The following is a 23,227-nucleotide window of genomic DNA, read 5'->3' as shown; positions in this document are numbered from 1 at the left end:
TAAACGATATGTAGAAAAACTGTTTTACCAGGTCTGGAGGTAAGCGAGGCCATGCTGCTGCTGTTACTTTGGTGTGAAGAGTTGGACTCCGTTCCATCCTCCATGGAAACAAATGACATGCTTTCATCCTCCGCCTGCTTTATCCACCTCTGATCAGACGGACAGGGGTTAAAAAAAATAAAAATAAAAAATAAATAAATCAGAATACAGACACTGACTACAGCAAAATTATCAAGACTTGAGATGATAAACACAATATTGTTCACAGTCAATATTATGCTCTGAAATCAAAAGTGTGGCTGTTCCAATATTACAAATTAAAAATTTTGCTATAAGAGGACTTTCTCTACTAGTTTAGATAATCTTGGCATGGTTTTAATGACTTCGGGAAAACGGACATAAACAGCATACTATTTAAGTAACCAAACAAGTTTTGTTCACCTTCTTGCAGGAGCCATAAGCAGGGTCAACGGTGAGCGGTCGGCGACGTCTCTCTGGGTTGAATGGCGAGCCGAAGCGGATGTAGTGTTTGGGGGTGGTGCAGATGAGGGGTGAGTGGGAAAGGCCTGGCAGCATGTTAAGCGTTGTGGCCAGCACTGTAGGGTCAGTTGTGATACGAAGCGGCCGTTCCACAGGCTCTTCCACACGCTCTGGTGCCTTATCGTTTAGCCACTCTGTCACCAGGTACTGAGAACCGCAGAGCAGAAGTTAACAGCATGGCAGAACGTAGGTGCGAATATTATGCCGTTCAATACTGCTAAAAATGGTTCTTCAGGAATGGTCTTCCAAGAAGACATTGCAAAAAATATATAAACATAAAAAAATAAATATACATCTTGGGTGGGTTTTTCACAACCAGCAAAGCAAATAACTATTTTCAGGATTGGAGCTGGAAATGCTGCACTAGTTGGTGAAATGCTGTTGGCACCACATGGCATAAATGTTCTTAGGGTAATATTTCCTAGCCCTGATCCTAGCGGCCCCCTGCCTGCACATTTTAGCGTTTTTTGCTGCTTTAGCACATGCACTTCACCTGAGTATGGGGGCTGTTAATGGGCTGATTAGTGGGATCAGGTGGAAGCAGGAAAAACATTAATATGTGCATAGCTGTGGACCTCAAGGACCAGGGCTGCCCCCCTCTTAAGCAGCAGAGACATTACAAAATGATGAAACCTCACCTTTTTGGTTTTGGGGTATCTCACACTGGCTTTCCCACCCAGTGCTGTAGAAGCTGCTCCATAGCAGTCTCCATCTTGCAGCTGCCCGGGCCCCAAAGTCCCGTCCCCAAGCCCCAGATCCCCTGGGCCAGCTGCAATGCCGCCCTCCTCTCCTCCAGCCGCCCCAGCCTCCGCTGCCTGCTGAGCCAAAAGAGCCTGCCGTTGCCTCCGCGCACGCTGGGCTGAGCCTGATCGGTAACGGGAAATGCGACTCTTGGGTCGCGGTTTGGAGGTCCGAGCTGGGGGAGGTTTAGGGGTAGCAAGAGGTGCAGATGGGGCCTTTTCTGTCTCCACTGATGCTGCTGCTGGGTCCTTAGAGGAACACAAAAGGAACATAAAAAAAAGTGTAAGCAGATGGAATTAACGTTTCTGCATGGGTGTTATCAATTGTTCATATGCATCTTGGGTTGCTAGCACAACAAAAACTGACAGACACTTAACCATGACAGGAAAAAAAAAAAAAAAAAAAGTCAAAACACTGCCAATAAATATTTTAAAAAATGATTAGGCAGGGGATGAGAAAAAGTCTCTGCTCAGCTACTGCCAGCACTAATTTAGGAATGTTAGATTCAAGCGAGAACAAAGAAGCACTACTGGGGGTTACAAAAAATATGAAAAGACAGGTGCTACTTCATCAAGGACAACACAGATTAAAATAAAGGCTTTCCCACTAGGAGTTTTAAAAGTAATCCCACTTTCAATTATACGAATAGTCAAAAAATAAGAATTTTGGTCACCATGAACTTTTCAGGTCCTAAAAATACATTATGTATTGTCTACATTCTACTACTGTGTAAAGTGTTTCAAATCACCTATAATAATATAGCCAAATGATGCAGAGGTTTTCATGATGCATAAGATTCCATTATGCACTAAATCAAACTGAACTATTGCAATATTTACTCCCCTAATTACCAGCAGCCCCTGGTATGAATATAAAGGGTACAACAGGGAGGAGACAAGGAAAAGTGAACAGGATAGTGAAAGAGAGAAACTGTGACCCACAGGAGTGAAAGATGTCCGCCGTGTACTAACTCCCATCACTCCTATGTTTAGTCCAGGGTTGGCCACTATGGGAGAGGAAGCCCTGCCTTCCTCAGGCTCCACTCCTTCATGTTTGGGGTCATCGGGCCCACCCCGTTCCAAGCCCTGAGAAATACGCTTCCTTCTCTTTTCCAAATTCTCAAACACATGCATGATGGCCTCAGCTTTCCGGTCCTCTCGTGACTGCAAGAGAAAACATATGTAATATCAAAACACCAAGTGATGGACAATTCATGACTAGAGTAGAAATAAACTAACTGTAAACAGCCCCTCTTTGAGCCATTCCTTACTCGTCTGCTTGATATGAGGGCTCCAGTTTCGTCTACATCCTCATGTCCCTCCTCCTGTTTCATTCCATCTATTAGACCCTCCTGTGGAGTCAGAACAAAATCATTATCATTATCATGATGATCATTACCATCAATGTCATCAAACAAGTCTTGACTTTCTAAATCCTGCACACCATTAAAAGGGCCTTTTCACAATAACTTGGGTTTGTCATCTTCCTGTGCATTGTTTCTATTTCACAAATATCCAGCTCTACAACTAAAGAGGGGCAGAGCCTAGTGCTCACCTTAATTTAGAAGACACAAAAGTAGCTTCTGAATGTTAGGACAATAATTTAAGTAGGGCACCTGTCCAGAATCAATGTTGCAGATACCTGATCTATATCAATACTAACCTCAATATTAAAAAATGCAGGATTTCCTAGTAAGCTGGATGGCCCAAAGTCAGGACTTTCCAACAGGGATGTCCCATAGTTCTCCTCTTACTGGACAGGCTTGAGTTTTAGCTAATCAGGTCACCTGAGAAATCTCACAGTATAAAACTTCTTCCCCCCTCCACCTCTACACACCTCTGCATCACTGGCTCCTTGGGTCTCCCCATGTTCATCCAGGAGATGGTTGCTATCATCAGACACAGCCCCAATGTGTCCACTCCCTTCTAATTCTCTTCTCCGAGCCCGTCTTCGGCGAGTCTCTGCCCCTGGCAGGGTAGGCAGTGAGTGCTGTGATGGGGGCAGCATAGACTCTGATGGACTCTGATTATGCTTCTGCACCGGGCAGTTTTGATTGCCTTTATGGCATGCACAGTCCACTTTATAGTTACTGCACAGAAAAATGGAGACACAGTCAACATGCTTAGCAACATACATAGTTTACTTAGCTGGGCATCATGAATCCAGCAAAAAGTATGAACTTTAAACTGACCAGCTGTTGAACTCGTAGTCAAAGCTGATTGTGACCTCCGAGTCTTTAGAGATTTGAGTTACTGCATATATGCACAGGTGAATCATCCCCTCTGCAATCATATGCCGTACCTGTGTGGACAAATATGCAATAAATTGAGTGTAAAAGTAGCACAGACTCATTTCACAGAGATGATATGCATGTCACTGTCACAGTGTGTTGTAATTTAAATTTTTTTTTTAAATAAAATGTATTTATTTATTTATTTTTTTTTTTACACACACACACACACACACACACACACACACACACACACACACACATTTTCTCATTTCTGTCTATATATATTAGATTAATTGTCCAATTCATCTTACTGATCACTTCTCCATTGTCAACTGACCTCAGCATTGGGGGTACAGGATCTCCTGATGAAGCGAGCATCATTGCCAAATGTCCGAGCATCCACACACATGTCGACTTCATTAAACTTAGAGTAGAACAGGACAAACGGGTAGGGCCTGAACAGGAGTAACAGAGACATGACCATTGTAGGGCAAAGCCTGACCCAAGGGATGGCCAAAGGTCTGTTTCTACATGCTTTTTTCCCCCTGTACCACTCCTTATCAAAATGGTACTATACAAAGATGTGTCATAAGAATGAACCGACATTGTTGAATACATGCTTTACACATACAAACAATAAACACACAAACTTACTTTTTGAAGAAGTGGCCGTTGACCTCAAACTGTTGTTTTAGCATGACTTTGCCTCTGTACTCAATGATGAGTGTATCAGGTTCCAAGTCACGTGCTGCTCGCAGGATCTTCCGGTGCTTTTGCACACGAGTTACACGGCCCAACTGTAACTACACACACACACACACACACACACACACACACAGTGCACAAGTTCCCTCAAGCTTAACCCTTTGAACATGTTGCTGTCTACATGTTTGACACATTGTGTTTATACTTAAAGAACTTTATAGCCACAGGAAAAATTTTAAATACAATGATACACTACAGAAGCTGAGGTTTAAGACAACATAACGTGTAGATGTGTAGAATCAGCTGTATCATTGTATACACTGATCTATATACACTCCGAACTAACACAATGTTCAATGGCCATTCTTGTCACACATTTTTTACTGCCATTGCCAACACTAGCTAGCTAATCAGAAAATGAAGTACATCATCTATTTAGCTTTAGATATGCCTCTAATGCCTTGTGGTTTTATTTTGAAAAGATAAATGCTGAAACAGCAGTAGTAGGTTCCAACACAACTAGCCAATTCCACGGTGACCTGTACAGATTTTAAGTAACTATTGTTAAAAGGCACTGAAGTTGTTAAAGTGGTTTACTGTTCGGGTTATTCATTAAAATCATTTTCTTTTGCATATTTTCAGTTGTGTGTATGTAAAAAATATGTGGAAAAATGCAATTTGTGGTTTTCAGGATTTTTAATGCACTCACATACTTTCATCTTAAACACTGCAAACACGTTTCATAATTTGGTGAAAAAGTGAGTTTGTGCTGAATCAGTGCACACAGGTTATATCATGCAGTTATACATCACCAAGCTGTAGATGGTTTTTGCTCAGGCAGTTTTACATTCTAAATGGTTAAACAAAATATCTACCTTCTCTTCAAACAAACAGAGGCAGTGATGTACCTGCATCTGAGAGCTGAGCACTGTGTTGTTGCAGGCCAGTTCTGTGCGGTTGATGGTGTCCATGGTGAGTGCTGGCTGGCTTGCAGAGTTCTTGCTGGAGGAGTGATGGAGCTGGAGGAGCGTCTGAACATCAGCGCTATACTGGTTAGCCAGAGCCTCCTCATAATGGTCCGTCCACTGGCGGATACGGGTCTCCCAGCCTTCAGCTGTGTTCTCATCCAACCCACTTGCCTCACTGGTGGAGTTCTAAAAGAAAGATGGGGATTTGCGTTGTTGGAGATGCTAATGATTTTAGTGGGACATGTTTCATTCTAAAGGAAATAAGATTGGGATGTAAAGTAGTACTAATAAAACAAATTAAATAAAACATGAGAATTTTTACTGTAAAAACACTGAGTAAAGATTACTTAGTGCTTCTACAATAATAAGAATGCTGTCTCTAACATGACCAAATCACTGCACTCTCTAATCATCAGTCTTTGCAAGTATTTGATAAGAGGACACCGGAATGGATTGTGACGGCAAGAGTGCAAGTCTTACCTTCATCCTCAACGATTTACGGGAACCTTCTCTAAAGGCCTGCGGAATAAAATAATTTAGATTAAACTATGTAATAGTTGCACAGCAGATACCATGTTGCTGAAGATAAGTGTACTGTGTGACTTCAAGTCACTTAGCAGTAGGAATGCGCACTTGTGTCTGACTATATGTACCTTGACCTTCTTTGCTTTAGGAGTGGCTCGTGTTTTCTCTGTGCTCTTCTTCCTCTTCTTGGCTTTGCTGCGTTTGACTCGGTTGACGGTGAGGGTGATGCTGGTGGGGGTGTGCTGAGTGGCTGTGTATGACACTGTGGCAGCTGACACCTCCTCATCTCCACTCTCTGTAGCACTGCTCTCTCCTACTATCAACACACACAGTAGGCACACTCTTGAAAGGGCATACACACACAAGCCAATAAAACGGACACTTACAAACTTTACACCTAGACTGAGTGTGTATGCGTGCTTGTTCTCTCATACCCGACACGTTGTCTGCTTTCCGGCGTTGACCATCCAGCCCTTTTCTCCTGTCCAGACCCCTGTACATATTACACGTGAGAGCCAATCAAATACGGCAGATGCACTACAGGATGCTACTGACAGAGACTAAATGGCAATACGCTAATACAGTAATGTATTCTTTGAATGACATTTAAACTGATTATTTAAATTAAATAATTACATGATGAAGTTAACTTTGTACTCAGCAATGACCCATATTTACATTCGATTAACATTCTAAACTGGCAGACCCAAGTCTGGATTTCCAACTTTATTCCATTTGTTTCAATAAAGACAAAACAAAAACATAACCCTTAGATTAACCCTCAATTATATTAACACATATGGCCACCAATTAAAAAAATATGATGCAATTTTTCACAGTTTTGCACTTGTACCTCAATTTTTTTATAAAACAATTTTGTTTTTGTAAAACAAAATGTGGATAACACAAGAGGCCACCAAGCAATCTACAGAAACCAGAGCCTAACAGCTAAGGTCAGTTCTGCACTCTCCTTACCTGCAGCTCTCACACTTGATAAGGTAGCCATCCGGCATGAGGCGGCACTGGCACCAGCCGGATGGCACGGCACCCTCTTCCTCCTCTGAGGAGCTCTCGCTGTCAGCTGAGTTGTTGGGGTCATTGGTGTGGAAACGGGATCGGGCACCATTGAGCTCCAGACGGGGAATAATGGTCTGAGAGAGCGGGGAGGCAGGAGGGGTGGGAGGGGGCGGCGCTCCATAGTTATGATCCTGACAACACACAACGGAAGACTGTTGCATCTTCAAACAATGGTGTTCAGGCATGAGAGAGAAAGAGAGAGAACAAGATACAGAGACATAAAGGAAGGAGGAATGGGGGGAGGAAGAAGGAAAGGAGAAAGGAGGCGGGAATGAAAATAAAACGTGGCATTCAAAAATCATGCAGGATTCAGCAGTTACAGTGTGATACTTGAACAAGGTTGAAAAACGTTTGGAGTAAGGCAACTCTAAAATGAATTATAAATAATGAAGAGATATACATACACACACACACAAATATATATATACATACACACACACACACACACACACACACACACACACACACACACACCCCTATCACAATGCTTAATACAGAGATAGCAACAAAAGTTAACTGCACTTAAAGCAATCTAAAAAAGTTGAAAAGCAAATATAATTACATGGTAATTTTGTAACAATTTTATTAGTTTTGCAGTCCTATTGCGTTTTATTAAAGCAGCATGCAATGCAAGTGATGCGATACTCACAGCATAGGGTAGGCCGCGGTAGCCATGATTCTGTGTGCTCCCACAGCTGTGGTTAGAATATGTCTTCTCATTTACTGCAGGGCTCGCTTCCACTGACTCAGGACTGAGAGAGAAAAAAAAGAGAGCATGACTAAGTAGTTAAAAACAAACTATTTACAGAATATCATTTGTGAAATACTGACTGAAATAAAAGCTGTGCAGAGGCTAGTATAATTGGGAATCAACGATGCGTCTTTCTTTGCAGATGTGGCCACTAGGTGGCAGTACAGCGCAAAAATAACAAACATGAGCTGCTCCAGATGAAGCAATGATCATGGCTCTCTTATGTAACCTCCAACGCCCACCAAACAGGAACTCTTTTCCTTTTTAAAACCTCACAAGCTGAAAGAGGCTTATGTAGTTTTACCAACATGCACTTTATTTCTGAGGATGATCACATTAATTCCATATCCACAAAAGGATTTCACAGCTTGTTTTTGGTTATTTCAGCCACAAAATGCTCATATTTGTGGTTAGTGGTCAACCACAGGCATGGGCAATATAATGATATTCCAGTTAGTACAAAATATCAGATATCAGTACTCCCAGAATATTGATCAACTGCATGCTTCATGAAAAAACTGTCTACAAACAAACAATGGCATCCTGCAATTAAAACTACATAGTAATAAGCAGCTGTTGTTGGATTTCTTTTGTTAGTTAATATTGCCTTTATCACACTAATATAATCTCTCAGATAATGTGAACATGGAGATAACATTTTATTATTTTTTACTAAGTGTTTGGGTTTTCCTCCTTTGCTTTTAATTAAACTCAGTTGGACAGTTGCATTTTCAAGAACTTGTTAGCTAGCCCGAGGAAAAAGCTAAATACTGTGATACATATTGTTCTTTGTGATTATTAACTATTCAATCACTATTCCTATACTGTGTCATCACATGGAGTACATGAAGGTTAAAGCCTTGCTCAAGAGCACAACTGCGTCAAACCACTCACACCACCTGCTGGCTGCGCTAGAACCTGATTCACCAGATTAAACAAACTGCCATATCTGCACTATTGTTTTATTTGTAGGTAATAAGTCAGGTTGATCATATCTGGGCATAGCAGAAAGAGTTTAATGACCTGCCTAAATACTGTACCCAAAAAATTAAATATCTGTGATTTTACAACATGCTGAACCTGCTAGTTTGATTTCTTGAAACTGCATTGTGTAAAATTTGAGAATTTAGAAGATGCTTCTGGTGGAAATATGTAATTGCTCACAACATGCAGAAGAACATTTTGCAACATCAGCTTTGCCTCGGAAGTGTTCCCTGAGCGAATGAATCTGAAGATTGCAAACATGTTGAAAGAGTCTTCAAAAGAGAACCAAGTCAAAACTTGGCCTTCTTCTGAGGATGTAAGTAAATTATCTACTCTCGTTTAGAAGATTTATCAGTATTAGTTTATAAACTTATGACAAACTCCAAAAAATGCCCACAAAATCAAACACCACCACTGACTTTTAAAATTATTATTTCAAGCTTCAGAGCAACTCACAGAAGTGCATGCGAAACATGTCTTAGTGTTCCTTTTTTCTCATGACTTCTTTTCTGCTTTAAACAGTCAAAAGACATACAGCAGATTTCCCACCTTCACAGCCATTTAAGCATTTCTCACACACAACTGTAACTCTATAGCCAAAATGCAGGCCAAAACTGAGTGCTCATTTTTGACTACAAATTCCATTCCTCCCTCTCATTTCCTGAAACTGTCCTCACATTTAAGAGGGGAGTAACAAGGCTGAGATGTATTGTTTAAGACCTCAGCAATGTCATTGTCTGAATCTAGTAGACAAACACGTGGTAAAACACAAACATAATATCTTTTTGCAATTACACAGAGTATGTACACATACAAACAATTGCAGTACTCACTCTGATCCGGCGGCCATGTCTGTGTAAGGTGTCTCAGGTGTGGTGACTCCCAGTGCGATTGCTATGCTCATGACTTCAAGCACAGCGCCGCAGGGGAGGGGGGGGGAAAGGGGGAGGGAGGGGGGGATAGGGATGGAGGGACAGGGGGAAAGGAGGAGAGGAGGGGGGTAGGAGGGAAGAAGGGATCACGAGGTCTGGATGGCAGCGACAGACCACTCCAGAGGCAGGGCACCGCAATGCCACTCACAGCACCTCACGCACATCAGGAGACCTAGGCAGAGAGGGAGGGAGAGAGGGAGAGAGAGAGAGGGAGAGGGAGAGAGGAAATGAGCAACAGCAAGAGCATTTGTAATTCTAAATACTATTACATACAGTCAGATCTACAGTTATTGGCAAAAATAACCCTTTACAAAACAAACATGGCAAATAGCTGAACGGTGATGACACATTTTCCTTTTCTCTTTAATGAGCAATTGTGTAGAAGACGCATATTTAGGACTTACAAAAATATTTTGGTGAAAAATCTAATACTGTAACCTCTTACAAGAACATGTAATCTCTTATAGCTAACATTCTAACCAATTTTGTAACTGTGAATTAAATTGCAACTATTTAAAGCCACATTTAATTGGCCAAGAAGACAAACATATCTATTTTTCTGGCTTGAGGCTGAAATGTGGAATGTAGCATTCCAGATAGTTGTGGTAATGTTGTCATGTACACATCATGTGGGTGTTTGGTTGGTTTTGATTGGTCGGTTTTGATTGGTCTAACTCACATACAGGTGGTTCACAAGTTCTGTGTTACTTGGTTAAATTTTCCCTCTTAAAACTTCTAAGCTACAATTAAAATGGGAGCTCCCATAACTTGAAGGTTGCAATCTTCTTGTAATATTTGAATCTAAAAATTTACTACTTAAAATGAGTTTTTCTGTAAGCTAATATAACTCCATCAGAGGTGTTCTGATGCCTTCCTTCGCTCCCAGTCAGTTTGAGCATAGTTATACATGTGTAAAGCTACTGACGTCCACCAAGGGGAATTCCAACAAACAGCTACAAGGCACAGTTTTTTTTTCACAGGGAGTTATGTTTAGGATATAAAACACACTACTGGATGGTAACTGAGAAAAAAAAAAAAACCTTCTGGCATGAAGCCTTCAAAAACAGTGAATTTCTATAGATATGCTACAGAAGGTTTCTGTAGATATAGGGCCTTCTCTTTGCACACAACACCACAACCCCTTAGAGATGACCTCACTCTTAAACTATTATTCACTGGCCAAGCGCAGCTTCCTGGAGCTGACCAAATCCCCACAGCAGAGTCTTTTCTTGTTGTGACATAAATCAAGCGCAAAAAGTTCTTCACCTGTTCAGGATACTACTTATTCAGACTAATTTACATGTATTAACAAGCTCACACAGTGAGCGGTTCACTTATACACAACTTGAAGCAGCTTTTAAATAACTGACCAGTCAACCATTTTGTGTTCATAAAGGAAAATACAACAAAAATGACTCCAAATAAACACTCTGGATTTAATATGATGAAAGGAGTCAACCTGTCATGTAACAGCTATAGAGGCCTGACAGAAGTAAGTCTCTGCGTTAGGTTAAATAATAGTAGATACAGACGTAGCACAACTGCTTTGGTTTAGAGAACTAATCACTGCAAAACTAAACCAGACAAACGAGCAGCAACTTCTGATCAAAGTATTGAGCTTACAGAAAAGCCTTTGTAGATGAACCAGCTGTGCAAACCACATCAGCTAGACTAAATCTCATAGGCAGACAATATGCACAAACACGATTACTAGGCTACATTACGCAAAAGATGCAGTTCCTCCACAGTACAGAAAGGGGGCAGACATACATGCATTAGACACAGCTGTCATTTTATTATGCTTAGGCACTGACAGAAACCCACATAGACAAGGAGAAATTATGCACAGATTGGTAATTGAAAAGGTGCAGAGGGCAGGATCTTTGTGTTCAAAAAGTATAATGCAGTTCACTAAATGGTATTTATCACTGCAGTTCTGGCAGGTTTGTCAAAGTTTCCCCCTTTCAAAAATGTAATAAAATTTATATACATTTTTGATATGACTTGCATGTCATTTGGAGGGCATCCCTACCATCTGAAGCTTCGAGACAACACAGAAACATGTTTAGCCAATTAAAGCAAAAACAATGCATATTCCTCTTTAATAATCCAAAAGTCAATGACTCACAAAACTTCAATAGTAGTAAAATAAAAGAACATGCGAGGAAGATAAGATGATGTAAGAGACACAGACAATAATCCACTAAGGGACCAGGTGAAACTACATGGATTAAAATGTGGACCACAGTTAAGATGAGGCATTAAAATAAAAAAATTGTTTTAATTCTAAGATCACTATATTATCTTATGCTACATCAAAAACTACAGGAATGATTAAAGAAACACAGCCTGAACCACAGTTTAAATACTTTTTTTTTTTTTTTTACAGGTTGAGTCTGCTGAGACACTTCTATAGACATTTTTCACCTCCTATCAGGAAGCATCTTAGCACCCACATGCATGGCGTTCTAGAACATGTCCCCATAGATACGGTTGCTAACGGCCCATAGTTACTGCAGACAAGGACTCTGTGTAAGTGAGTTGCCAGACCTAACACCATCTTACCAACATGCTCATGACACGTCAGCTTTACTTGTACTTTAATCCTCTAATAAATCAACAGTGCAACAACTAATGCCACTTTACTTAGCTGTCATTACAGTCATGGATCAGGGCTAGTCTTAGATTTATATTCAATTAAAGGGCAGAGCTGATATTTTGACAAATAAACTGATGCTTCGCTTGTTTGGCATGCAATAAATGCACTTAGATGAGGTATTTCTCCCCCCAAGCCAATTTTCCTTCTACTTGTCAAGCAAACTTCACTTAATGCTTTAAAGAGTGAAAGAACTTTGGAGGAATACAATAAAAAAGATACTGCAATAGTCAGACTCAGACCCAATTCAGTGAGCTACTTACTTTTATTTTTTAATTAATCAGTACTGTGCTACAAAGCTGACAGTAAAGCAAATGGTTTTTGCAGACGTGCATGCAACAGCTGCGAAGCTTGTCAGACAGGGAGAAGTTAAAACACAAAGGCGTTGTGACTTGTCATAATACCAGACCAGGGTGGTTCATTTGTAAGGCAAGTCTGAAATAGCAAAATAAGCACTAGCTTGATCGTTTTCAGTACATCACCTACAGGCTCTGTCCTCTTTTGCTTATCGACATTTCACAGTTCAGCAAAATGAAGAAAAGTGATGCACCATGTTTATGCTAGGCTAATCAAGTTATTGAACCAGTCACATGCCAATACCAAGCAGCTCAACTAGGCAAGGCGGTGCACAGATGAGACCTTCTGCAGGGACTCAAGTCTCAGGAGTGGGAATGAATGTAGGGTTTCATTCCCTGTTGATATAAGCAATGTGCTAATTAAAACTCACTAATAATCTGATCATTTGTAATAATGCATCAGTCTCATGTACTGGATCTAAACACCAATGACGGCCTTATCGAACAAATCAAGTATCGGTCAAATTTAACAAATCTACATTCAAAATGTGTTTCTTATTTAACGTGGTAATAAAACTAACACTGCGTTATCCAGTATCTTCTTTGTTACAAATATTTATTTTTAACCGTGTATATTTTGCTTTCATAACTGGAAAGTAAGGTCAAGTCATGTTACCTTATACAATAAAAAAATGATTCCATTCCACACAGTAAGGTACACACAGATTTTTAAACTGAAGAAAAATAAAAAATAAATATCTGGTACTGGACAGATTGACACTTTGACTTCAGGTACTGTAACAGAGCAACACTAGCTAACATTTTATTCCCCACTTTTGTAACTTGCATATACTCAACAGAATATGGTGAAAACATCTGTGTTTAATCGGATCAATTACAAGGAGATTATGTTAGCATATAGCAAAGCATTTCCTCAGAAATTTGCAGATAAATCATTTTTGGTGATCAGTTCCATGAAAACACACTTGTTTGTGGCACCACACAAGCATTAATTACTTACCATCAAACAATGAAAAACTACTAAATAGGTTTTCTGTTTAGTAGTAGAGAGAATGTGAACCTTTCTGTTCACAGAGTAATATGAGTGTAAGGATTTCAACAACTTTATAAACATTAAATTAGAATTTTGGGGGGTTATGTTAGACATGCACCTAGGGTTGGGCAATATGACATTGTTATCATGAAGCTTTTCTGAGTACATCATGGCATGCATCAGTATTTCTAGAACACTAAACAAATGCATGAGTAACAGCCTAAATAGTAATGTTTAATTGGATTTAGTGCAGTGCAGTGTGTTAAACACTGAATCAAAATTAAACATTATATTTGACAGTTACTTTTAAATGTGGCACTACTGGTTCTTTTTATTGTCTATATTCATTTATGAACTATCTACAAGCACCCAAGCTCAAAATGCAAATTCTCTAGAAGTGATTAGAGGGCATGTTTTTTTTTTTAATCGGAGTCAAACTATAAATATTTTTAGAGCTCTGTACAATCATTTTAAAGTACAAAATATCAAACTGCATATTGACCTCAGAATTGACCTCAAAATTATACTGCGTTATAAACGCGTTACAGCCTTAGAACATATGTATGGTGCAAAAATTAACATAGTTGAAGCCAAAGGTTTGGGCTTCCCTAGGCAGATTACACGTTTTGTCGACTTTCTAAGCGAAATTAACACACGTACAATATAGAGAACAAAACTATCTGCTGAATTTAATATACTTGACCTGTGCAAATATTTTGGCATTTTTGTAATTTTGTGCTTCATTTTTTCCAATTCCAATATGTTAAACACAAATAAAACAGAAAATGGATGCATTGAAATTGTGCATTAAATTATGCAAAAAAAAAAAAAAAAAAAAAAGCCATACTGCAGTATGTGCTCTGCAGATGTGTTGATGTATTTTACTCAGAAAATGAACAAACCATGTCACCAGGGGTATTACTTTTTTTTTGCTGTATTAAGACTAGAACATGAACATATGGCACATATACCGACACTCCTTATGTTTTGCAATATCGCAAAATTGCATCGTATCAAGACACCACTGTACAGCATCAAACTCGATTTTCTGTATCTTTACAAAGCAATGAGAGCTTATAGATGATAATATATATTCTGTATTACTTCTCAAATACAATACTACACCAAAAACTACCAAAATGCCAATTCAGTATATTGCAAACTCATTCCAAGATGTCCAGATTTTTGGGCACCTTAGACCAGGGCACAAAAGAAAACTGTAAATTTGCTAAGCAACAACCTCTTCTATCCACCATCAGTTCAGCTCATTCTCTCTTGCTTCCCCTGTTCATCTCGTCACTGGCATTGCTTGTCCATCTCTCCTCAACACTGGGCTCAAATTACTGACAGCCTCTCTTTTTGTCTCTCTGTGCAAACACACATACTCTCCAGCTGAGGAAAACAAAGGCCATTTTGGAGAAGAGATGATGAGGGGCATAAAACAAGCAGGACAAATCTCTTCTCTCTCTCCTCCAGTCTCTGACTCTTTTCTTCATCGATTCAACTTGGTCGCCTCCCCAGCTATCCTGACATTCTTCCTCACACCGCACAGGAACTGTAGTAAAAGATCAGAAATCTTTTCTTCCTTCTCCTTAATCCTTATTCTTGTCTGTTAAAACAAAGAGCTGGGAGAGCAGGAAGTAAGGGAAGCAGAAACAAAAGAACAGGTAAAGAAAATATACCAAGCAAAAAGAATGTTAAACTGAACAAGGCATGATAACCTGTTAACATAACAGTAATATTAAAAGTAAATGAACAGAAAAGATACATAGAAGAAAATGAATAACAGTGATTCACCCTTTTGCTGTTTACCAGTTTCTTTCAACATGCAGTAATATGTTCATGCTGTAATAATTAGGAAATTCACTTTGCTATTTTTTGTCTAATAAAGCTACTTAAATCTTAACTAAACCAGAATGTGAGCAAGCTACCAGAGACTGTTTGAAGCTTGACTGAAGAGAGCAGTCGCCTACCTAGTTACTGTTGACTACTTCAGCAATTTCAGAAACCTCAGCAGTACAAATTTTAGAAATCTAAAAAACAAATTCCAGAAATCTTAAGAGTACCTTGAACTTCTTGTCAGTAACAAATACTCAGCACCTGATGTCCCACAGAGCTGCCAAGGACGTAAATATACATCACATAAAAACAAATGTTAACAATGTAGAGCTCCTACATATAAGCATTGCAATACAATGCACCTTACATAACTGTCAGAGCACCCTATTCTATATTACTTATATGGAAATATGGTTAAATACAAGAAATACAGGCCAGTACATTTGGGTCTGTTTTCATTAGTCATTCTGAAATAAAACACCATGCTACACCAAAGAAACATGGGGCTTGGCTGAATCCATTCAGGACCAAAAAAAAAAAAAATCCACTGTCCTCATACGGAAAGAGAACTCGACCAAGCTCTAATATCTCGCCAGACATGCACGCGCACACACACACACACACACACACACACACACACACGGGTGACATCATCTCTCTCTTAGCAATAAAAAGCTCCCCCCCCCCCCCCCCCCCCCCCCCCGTTCCTGTCGCCCTAACCGGTTGTTACTCTGACAATATCAGCTCTTCTGTTCCACTATCATTCCTCCCTAAGTTTAGTTCTCAAGACAACAGAAGCACTTGTTTCTTTAAACTACACAGTGTTAGAAAACATCAGTTACTCATTACGTTTAGGGAATGATTCAAGACGACCTGACCACTTGAAATGATAAAAATCTTGTGCTATATTGGTAAATTCAAGGACATAATTTTTCTTTATATACGAAAAGAAAATTTCAAGGGTTTTTTTTTTTTTTTTTACAAGGTTTTGTTTCTAGCATTCTTCTATTTCTCCATGTACTTCTGGACTCATTCAACAGATTATGTTTTGTGTCTGTATAAGCTCACCTGCCCTAGAGACTACATACACACCAGTATGACTTAACTTAGATTAATACTACTGGATTCAGCTGATTCAGGTGCTGGTGGCACAGCAGAGAACAAACATTTCGCCAGGATCCTTTACTGAACAAAAATCCTTCTAAAAAATTACAAACAGGAAAGTGGTGGTCTGGACGTTTTGCAGTGACTGTGGCCATGACATATATAATCCAAACTGCAATTCTCTCAGCGCAATCTTAAACTTTACACCATGAAAAACTTGTTTGGTCATAACCCAAAACAGCAACCTGAAAAGAAACGATGACATCAGTTTTTCCACCTCATCGCCTTGCTCAAACACAAATACGCCTCATGCTGTCTGGACAGCCAATTTGCCACAGGCAATTATTCATAATATTTCCTTTTTTTGACAAAAGAAAGAGGAAGCCAGTACAAGGGCAAAGATTATAGTAGACTGACACTGTGACCTGTACAACCAGCCATACAAAGTTTACCAGTGTCTAAACCTGGAAGTGTGAGCTGAAGGGCGTCGCTAAGCTCTGCTAACAAATCAGTGACACTTTTATATGAACATGATCCCAAAGTGCTAATTTCAGGTCAGTTTTGCCTACTGAAATTAGCTGAGAGGCTTTGCAGAAAGACAGGCAAGTTATGGATAGCTTGTACTACAGCCTTAGCCAAGATCAAATATCAAATAAATAAACATTATATAAAAAGCACATAACTACTACTAGTACTACTACTACGACCAGACCACCACCACTAATAATGATAATAATAATAATAATAATAATAATAATAATAATAATAATGCACACAATTCCAGATTTTTCAGAGTTCCAACATTTTTCCTTCATGATGCCGTTGACAGATTTCTATATGAAGTGACAGCCACACCACACTAAATGCTATAATATGCAAAAGACCTTGATTAAATTATATTTGTCTTCCATGAGACATTGCCCTTTCAATATGCTTTTTCTGTGCAATGTCTCACTATCCTTTCCCTAATAAAATAAATACATCCAACAAGAGACCACCTTGGGTTTTGAGTTATTACAAACAGGGAAGCAAGGGAATCACAAAAGCCAGAGTAGCCCTGGAACTAAAATGGCTGCTTTGCTTCCACAAAAAAGAAAAAGAAAGAAGAAAGAAAGCAGCACTGAAAGAGGAGACATGTATGTGCCTGTGTGGACACACAAGAGACAAGGGAGAGTGGGGGAAGGGGCCTAAGGTGAGTTACACCCCCACCTTTTTGATACAAAAACCTTAAGCGATAGCAGGTGCTGTATTACAGGAATAAGAGATATCTTTTCCATTGCAACCTACTGTTTATCAGACTACACCTGAGGCGAACAAGAGAGGAAGGGGGAAGAGGTATGCAAATTGTCCTGTGATTTTTTTTTTCCCCATCCTCTGTTTTTCTCCCAGGAATCTTTGCTCTTCACTGCACAGGAAAACATGAAGCAAAGCCATAAAAATACCACCCCCACCGGCCTTAAAACACAAACATATGTGCGCACACAGTGTCCACTCTATAGAAGAACGTCCTGTGATTGGCTGAGAAACTAAGACACTGCTCCAATCAAAGGACAGCAGGGAGGCAGGCGTCACAGTGCCATGTTTTTAACCCTATTGCACTATAGGATACAGTCGCAGACACGTTCAGAGCAGCTACTGACCATCACGGCCAAGGCAGAGTTTTCTTCCCAACACAGTAAAATGCAGTCATATGAAAAAGCTAAAAACTGTCTTCTCAAAACACATGCCTAGGATCTCCCTCTCACTCCCTCTCACTCAATGAGCATTTACTGAATTTGAAATTATTTTTTCTGAACACATTAGAGCAGAACAGTATTTTTAATCAAGAAGCTGTTGAATCGGCTCAATCAGGTTTTGGTTTGCAGCTTAAATTATAAGAACATATTCAAAAACACTGACACTTTGAGAGACGCACCGATAAGAATTTTTTGGCTGGTAGTAATATCTGATATCAAACTCTTATCATGTACATATCTGACAAAGTAGATACAGACACATTTATAAAGTGTAGACACTGAGACTAAATCCATTACAGAGAGATGCAGAACGTATTTTAAGAGGGAGGCAAAAAGGCAGTAAAATCTAAATGTCCTGTTCTTCCAGAGCACAATAAACAGATCAAATACTGGTTTGAATTACTGGTCAAATCGTCCAATCATCTAAAACTACTTTTAAACAATTATCTGCCTATAAAGATATGAGTGATATTATCATGCAATCCAAGTAGCCATACAGGGTAGGCAGAGCTTAGGGGGAGAATACACTGCAGTAAACAATAAGTAAATGCATTCTGTTGGATCCTATCCTCAACCATCCACTACTTTGCTTCATCCACATATCTCTTCCTCTCTCTAAAACGGCCACCCCTCATCCCCTCCTTCCTCTGAGCTGGAATCCTGTCTTTCTCTGCTGGCAGTGGGCCAGCATCATATTTCAAACTCGGTCTCTCTGCATGTCTAATAAAAAGCTCACGCACATGCCACTTCGGAAAAGTACTGCATGGGCTTCACAATTATACTCTCAAATATGTGGCACTCTTACATTGCTTTTATTGCACCAATTTATCAAAAGGCAAATTCAGATAACTATTCACTGGGCACACCCTTTCATTCACTTATGTGCTAATCCTGACGCTAAGAAGCTTCGTGCTACCCCAGGAAGGATGTAAAAGAGCTCTAGAATGCACTAGAAAGACAGCAAAAGCAATAAGGGCGAGCGAGAGAGAGAGAGAGAGAGAGAGACAGACTAGTCTTGCCCCTCTCACTGAACATTCCTTCAGATCGTCATGTTTCAGCACAGAGAGGGGAGAGAAGGAGGAAGGAAGGGAGAGAGGGGAAAAAAAACAAAAAAAAAAAAAAAACACCAGAGGCCCAGTTTTGGGGCAACAACATACAGGAATAATCCAGGGAAATCCAAGCTATAGTTAGTGTTCAACAGAGCCTGTTAAAAAAAAGGCAAACATTTAAGAGAGCCCTCTTTCACTTTTGGTTTGCTACCACATTGTGGTTGTGTTCTGGCCATACAATGGCAATTATAATTTAACCAATGAGCTACATTCATTCTGAAAACCTGAAATGGTCATTTATTTACCAACTTTGAAAAAACAGAAACATGTTGACATCAGAGCAAGTGAAACAACCCAAACACTGCCTGCTTTACAAGATCCTGTTTCGCTGTATGCCTTGACTAGATTTAGGTGTGCTAAACCATTTTTGTGTTTTCGCCAGGCTGATCTGTCCTTTGTCTCTTCACAAAAGCAGACTGGTTTACTTCAATAACAAGTCGGTGAGGGAGGGAGGGAGGGAGAGAGCTCAAATTTCACACGGTAAAGGGCGGCCAAAATGGCAGCAGTGACTAAAATAACACATGGAAACATATTCAGAAAATGTGTGGCATGATCAATCGCATGCGACTGTACACACACATCTGAGAGAGAATGGAAGGACACCAATAGAAAGAGAAAGGTAGAGAAATATAGAGAAATACTGTTGCTGTAGAGTAGTAGCACAACTACAGATCCTACAAGTACTCCATTCCCATTCCAAGTGAGGCCTGCCACCCTGACCTGACCATACCACAACCTCTGAGGTCTTCAATTTTCAAACCTGAATGTACCTTTATGTACATGTCTAATTTTTACACAAAGTTTTTCAGAGCTCTTTAAAAACAATAGTGTTTCTGAAGAGGGCGTCACAGCATTTGTTTTGGCTTTCCAACAGAAACAGACACACAGGATTATGTACTTGGCCTTGAGACATCTTGTAAAAGATCGACAATGGTAACACAAATGTTTCCACCTTTAACGTCTTGTCCTCAGCTTTGTACAACAAACAGGAAACATGCTGTTTAAGTCTTTTTGGGGCTCATGTTCATTTGCAAACACAGGTCTGCTGCTGTGCAGCACCAAGTATTTCAGGCACTATTATGGACACCCTTTACTCACTGCCAACGAAAGATGGGGCCCTGGTAAAATCGACTAGCTATAAGCAAGATTGCCATGACAATGACACACAGACACATCACTTGGTGGTTTATACGCATCAGATCACGTAATTTTACATATACACATATTATATAATACTGATGTTATTGGCAGTACTGATCATGTAACGTTATTTTCCAGCCACAGGCACAACAGTAACATTATCAGATTAAAAAACGGCCTGAAAAATAATTCCAGATTGAACTTCAAATAAAGACATTACACATGAAAAGAGAAAGAATTTCCCAGCACAGAACTTTGCGTGAGGACGATAAAAATGTCTGGCATAGCAGGTTTTATAAACTCAGCATGTAAGAGAGCGAGTTCATATGATAATTAAACAGGAAATTCCCAGTGGGGGGGGGGTTAGCAGCAACCAAATCGTTAGCCATTCCACCCTCTCTCGCCCTCTCTCCCCTGTCGTTTCGACTCACTTGTTGTTGAAATAAAAATGGAGGCTAAAAAAGGAAACGCGAGCTCCCCTCAGAAATACCACCCATTTCTAATCGCCGCCGCCGAAGAGGTTGGGGGTTGGTGGATGGAGGAGGTGGGGGAGGTAGGGAAATAAGGAGGAGGGGGGAGAATGAGAAAAGCAAGTCACCGTTCTAAGAGTTGGCATTATGTTAGCTAGCTTGCGAAAGAGGGAAAGTTCAACACAACACGGCACCGAATCTAAGCTAATTTACGTACCCTTACACCTGAAGGGGAGAAAAAGCAAAATGTAGTTTACTTGTGCCCATCGAACATGGAACACAAACAAATAAACAGGAAAAAACGTAAGGAAACTTCAGAAAAGCACATAAAATAAGCTTCACATCCCGTTTTTTCGAATTTAACACCCAAGTAGTGCTACAGAATGTACAGGAATAAAAAAATAACCGTACAAAAAATGCTGGAAAAAAACAACAAATTGATCATTGATATTTGAATCACATTGCTTCATCGACCACAGACAGCCTTGCCTGTCCAGTGATTTCAAACCTCTAGCTAACAGCTTACAACTGGGAACACAGTTTGGTACACAACTTAGCACTTCTGACCTGAACACTAAGGTTACTGGCTAGCTATCCAAACTCCTTGAAATGTACCAAGCTGCTGCTAGCAGTCAGGCAAATACAAACATGTTCAACGCAAATTAAATCAAATTAGACCTTCTCAAATTCTTCTGACCTAGTATCTAAACCACTGTATTGAAAACAGTTGCGAAACGCTTCCTATCACCGGTTTATAAAGGCCAGTAACGTTATCTCACAAAAATGACCAATATGATCGTTTTGAATGTTACGAGAATGCACTCCGAAAAGCTCATTCGGTCATCAAGCATTCTTTGGCTAACCTAGCTAGCTAGCTAACGAACTAAAAGGAAACTGCTCAGTTTGTTAGCTAACGTTACTTTAGAATCAGCATCAATTCGATCTATTGTCAAAAAAACTATATTTCCTATCACAATTGATCGCCTTAAATGACGAATGGGCTGTAAATATGATATATTGGCACAAAAGTGCACACAAACACCACTATGTTAGTACAAACAGCAAATGTTTACATCGCCTGCTCTTAAGAAAAATGCAGCTCCCACAACACGAGGACATGGCCACAGTATTGCGAATACTGGCCTTATTAAACGACAAACATAATTTACTACCCAGATAGCTAGCTAAACAGCTAACTTGGACAGTTAGCTAAACGTCCATAAACTAACGTTAAATGTTGTAAAATCAGTTTGTTTATAATTACAATCATAAAGAATGCCGATGTAAATAACAAACAAGAGCCGAGACCTCGCAACAACTTAGACGCACACACACAGAGCTAACTAGAAAGCTGCCAAGTTATGCTGTAACTTTGGCCATTAGAGGTACATAACAAACCAATGCTTGCAAAATAACCAGGCCAAAACGCGTAAACTTACCCAGCCTGTCATTCCAACTCAGTTCAGATGAAATATCCTATTCAGATAATTGGCCGAGTTCAAATATTCCCACATCAAGGCGAATCAGACAACGAGGCCTCTTCTTGCGACCTCGGCTTTTCCTGCGCGCTGCAAGCCGAGAGGCAGCTCCCTCTCCGGGGTACCTTCCAAACTTCTCAGTGGCCCTCACGCAAAGAGTGAAAGTTTCATACCCACTCCTGTTTGGGCCATAGCACTTCCTTCGAATGTTATTTTGAGTCCCTACGGGTTGCATCCATTTATGTTGATGTGTTACACCAATTATGCTCGATATTTACATGGGGTAGGTACAGCTCTGTGTGTTACAAGGCTGTGATTCTATCCAGGTCCTTAACATTTGCAGCGGCGCCCATCCCCCTCCTCACCGGCACCGACCGCGGCTCCCAGCGAAACTGACACACAACCAAAGCGCGGGGTTTCCGCGGCGCTCCAGCAGGGGCTCCACGCCGAGGCGGTCTCAGCGACGAGGCTCAACCCAGCGTAGCCGCTATAGGCTATAAGGCTGTCCGTCTGCATGGAGAAAAGAAAAGAGAACATATCATTGGATGCAAAAGGTTAAACGTTTTCGTTGACCAAGGGAGGGCAGGACGTTGTTTTTTGGGAGGGGTGGAAAAGCGTAGTCAGCTTCTGCAGCGCTCGGTGAGAGGGTGGATGGAGTTTGTTCAGAGATGAAGAGAAAAGACCCAGTAACTATACGGATCTCCGAAAGAAGTTAAATGAGGATATGGGAACAGTTGTCACGTTACTAAAATACACAGGCCGCGGAATTTTCAATTCTTTCATAAAGGGATTATTCTTTCTTCTTGTATTCTTGTAAAAAAAATCTATTCAGCGCAGAAGGGAATACCCCGAACCTGGGTTAGCCACATAGCAGCTATCCGTAGCTACA

General features: G+C 40.2%; 1 protein-coding gene across 5 annotated transcripts in view; it reads right to left on the bottom strand.

Moving 5' to 3' along the window:
* setd5 (SET domain containing 5) overlaps positions 1 to 22,747 on the bottom strand; it is a 30,604-nt gene extending 7,857 nt beyond the window's left edge. For 2 of the 5 annotated variants that reach the window (XM_017697884.2, XM_037534907.1), the window contains exons 1-17: positions 22,300 to 22,746; positions 9,358 to 9,628; positions 7,439 to 7,541; positions 6,688 to 6,920; positions 6,147 to 6,205; positions 5,841 to 6,028; positions 5,668 to 5,706; positions 5,128 to 5,373; positions 4,169 to 4,317; positions 3,852 to 3,969; positions 3,473 to 3,582; positions 3,118 to 3,370; positions 2,552 to 2,632; positions 2,223 to 2,444; positions 1,179 to 1,529; positions 442 to 687; positions 29 to 149 (exon numbers count right to left, since the gene is read on the bottom strand). In XM_017697884.2, the coding sequence (XP_017553373.1) occupies positions 29 to 149; positions 442 to 687; positions 1,179 to 1,529; positions 2,223 to 2,444; positions 2,552 to 2,632; positions 3,118 to 3,370; positions 3,473 to 3,582; positions 3,852 to 3,969; positions 4,169 to 4,317; positions 5,128 to 5,373; positions 5,668 to 5,706; positions 5,841 to 6,028; positions 6,147 to 6,205; positions 6,688 to 6,920; positions 7,439 to 7,541; positions 9,358 to 9,428 (2,590 nt within the window). In that variant the 5' untranslated portion in view covers positions 9,429 to 9,628; positions 22,300 to 22,746. Of the gene's footprint in view, positions 1 to 28; positions 150 to 441; positions 688 to 1,178; positions 1,530 to 2,222; positions 2,445 to 2,551; positions 2,633 to 3,117; positions 3,371 to 3,472; positions 3,583 to 3,851; positions 3,970 to 4,168; positions 4,318 to 5,127; positions 5,374 to 5,667; positions 5,707 to 5,840; positions 6,029 to 6,146; positions 6,206 to 6,687; positions 6,951 to 7,438; positions 7,542 to 9,357; positions 9,629 to 22,299 lie in introns of all 5 variants that reach the window. The other 3 variants (XM_017697881.2, XM_017697882.2, XM_017697885.2) reach the window with 3 other exon arrangements.
* Positions 22,748 to 23,227: the final 480 nt, after the last annotated feature.

Source organism: Pygocentrus nattereri, chromosome 26 (genome assembly GCF_015220715.1).
Source record: "Pygocentrus nattereri isolate fPygNat1 chromosome 26, fPygNat1.pri, whole genome shotgun sequence".
Classification (NCBI taxonomy): Eukaryota; Metazoa; Chordata; class Actinopteri; order Characiformes; family Serrasalmidae; genus Pygocentrus; species Pygocentrus nattereri.
This window is presented reverse-complemented; position numbering and strand designations above follow the sequence as displayed.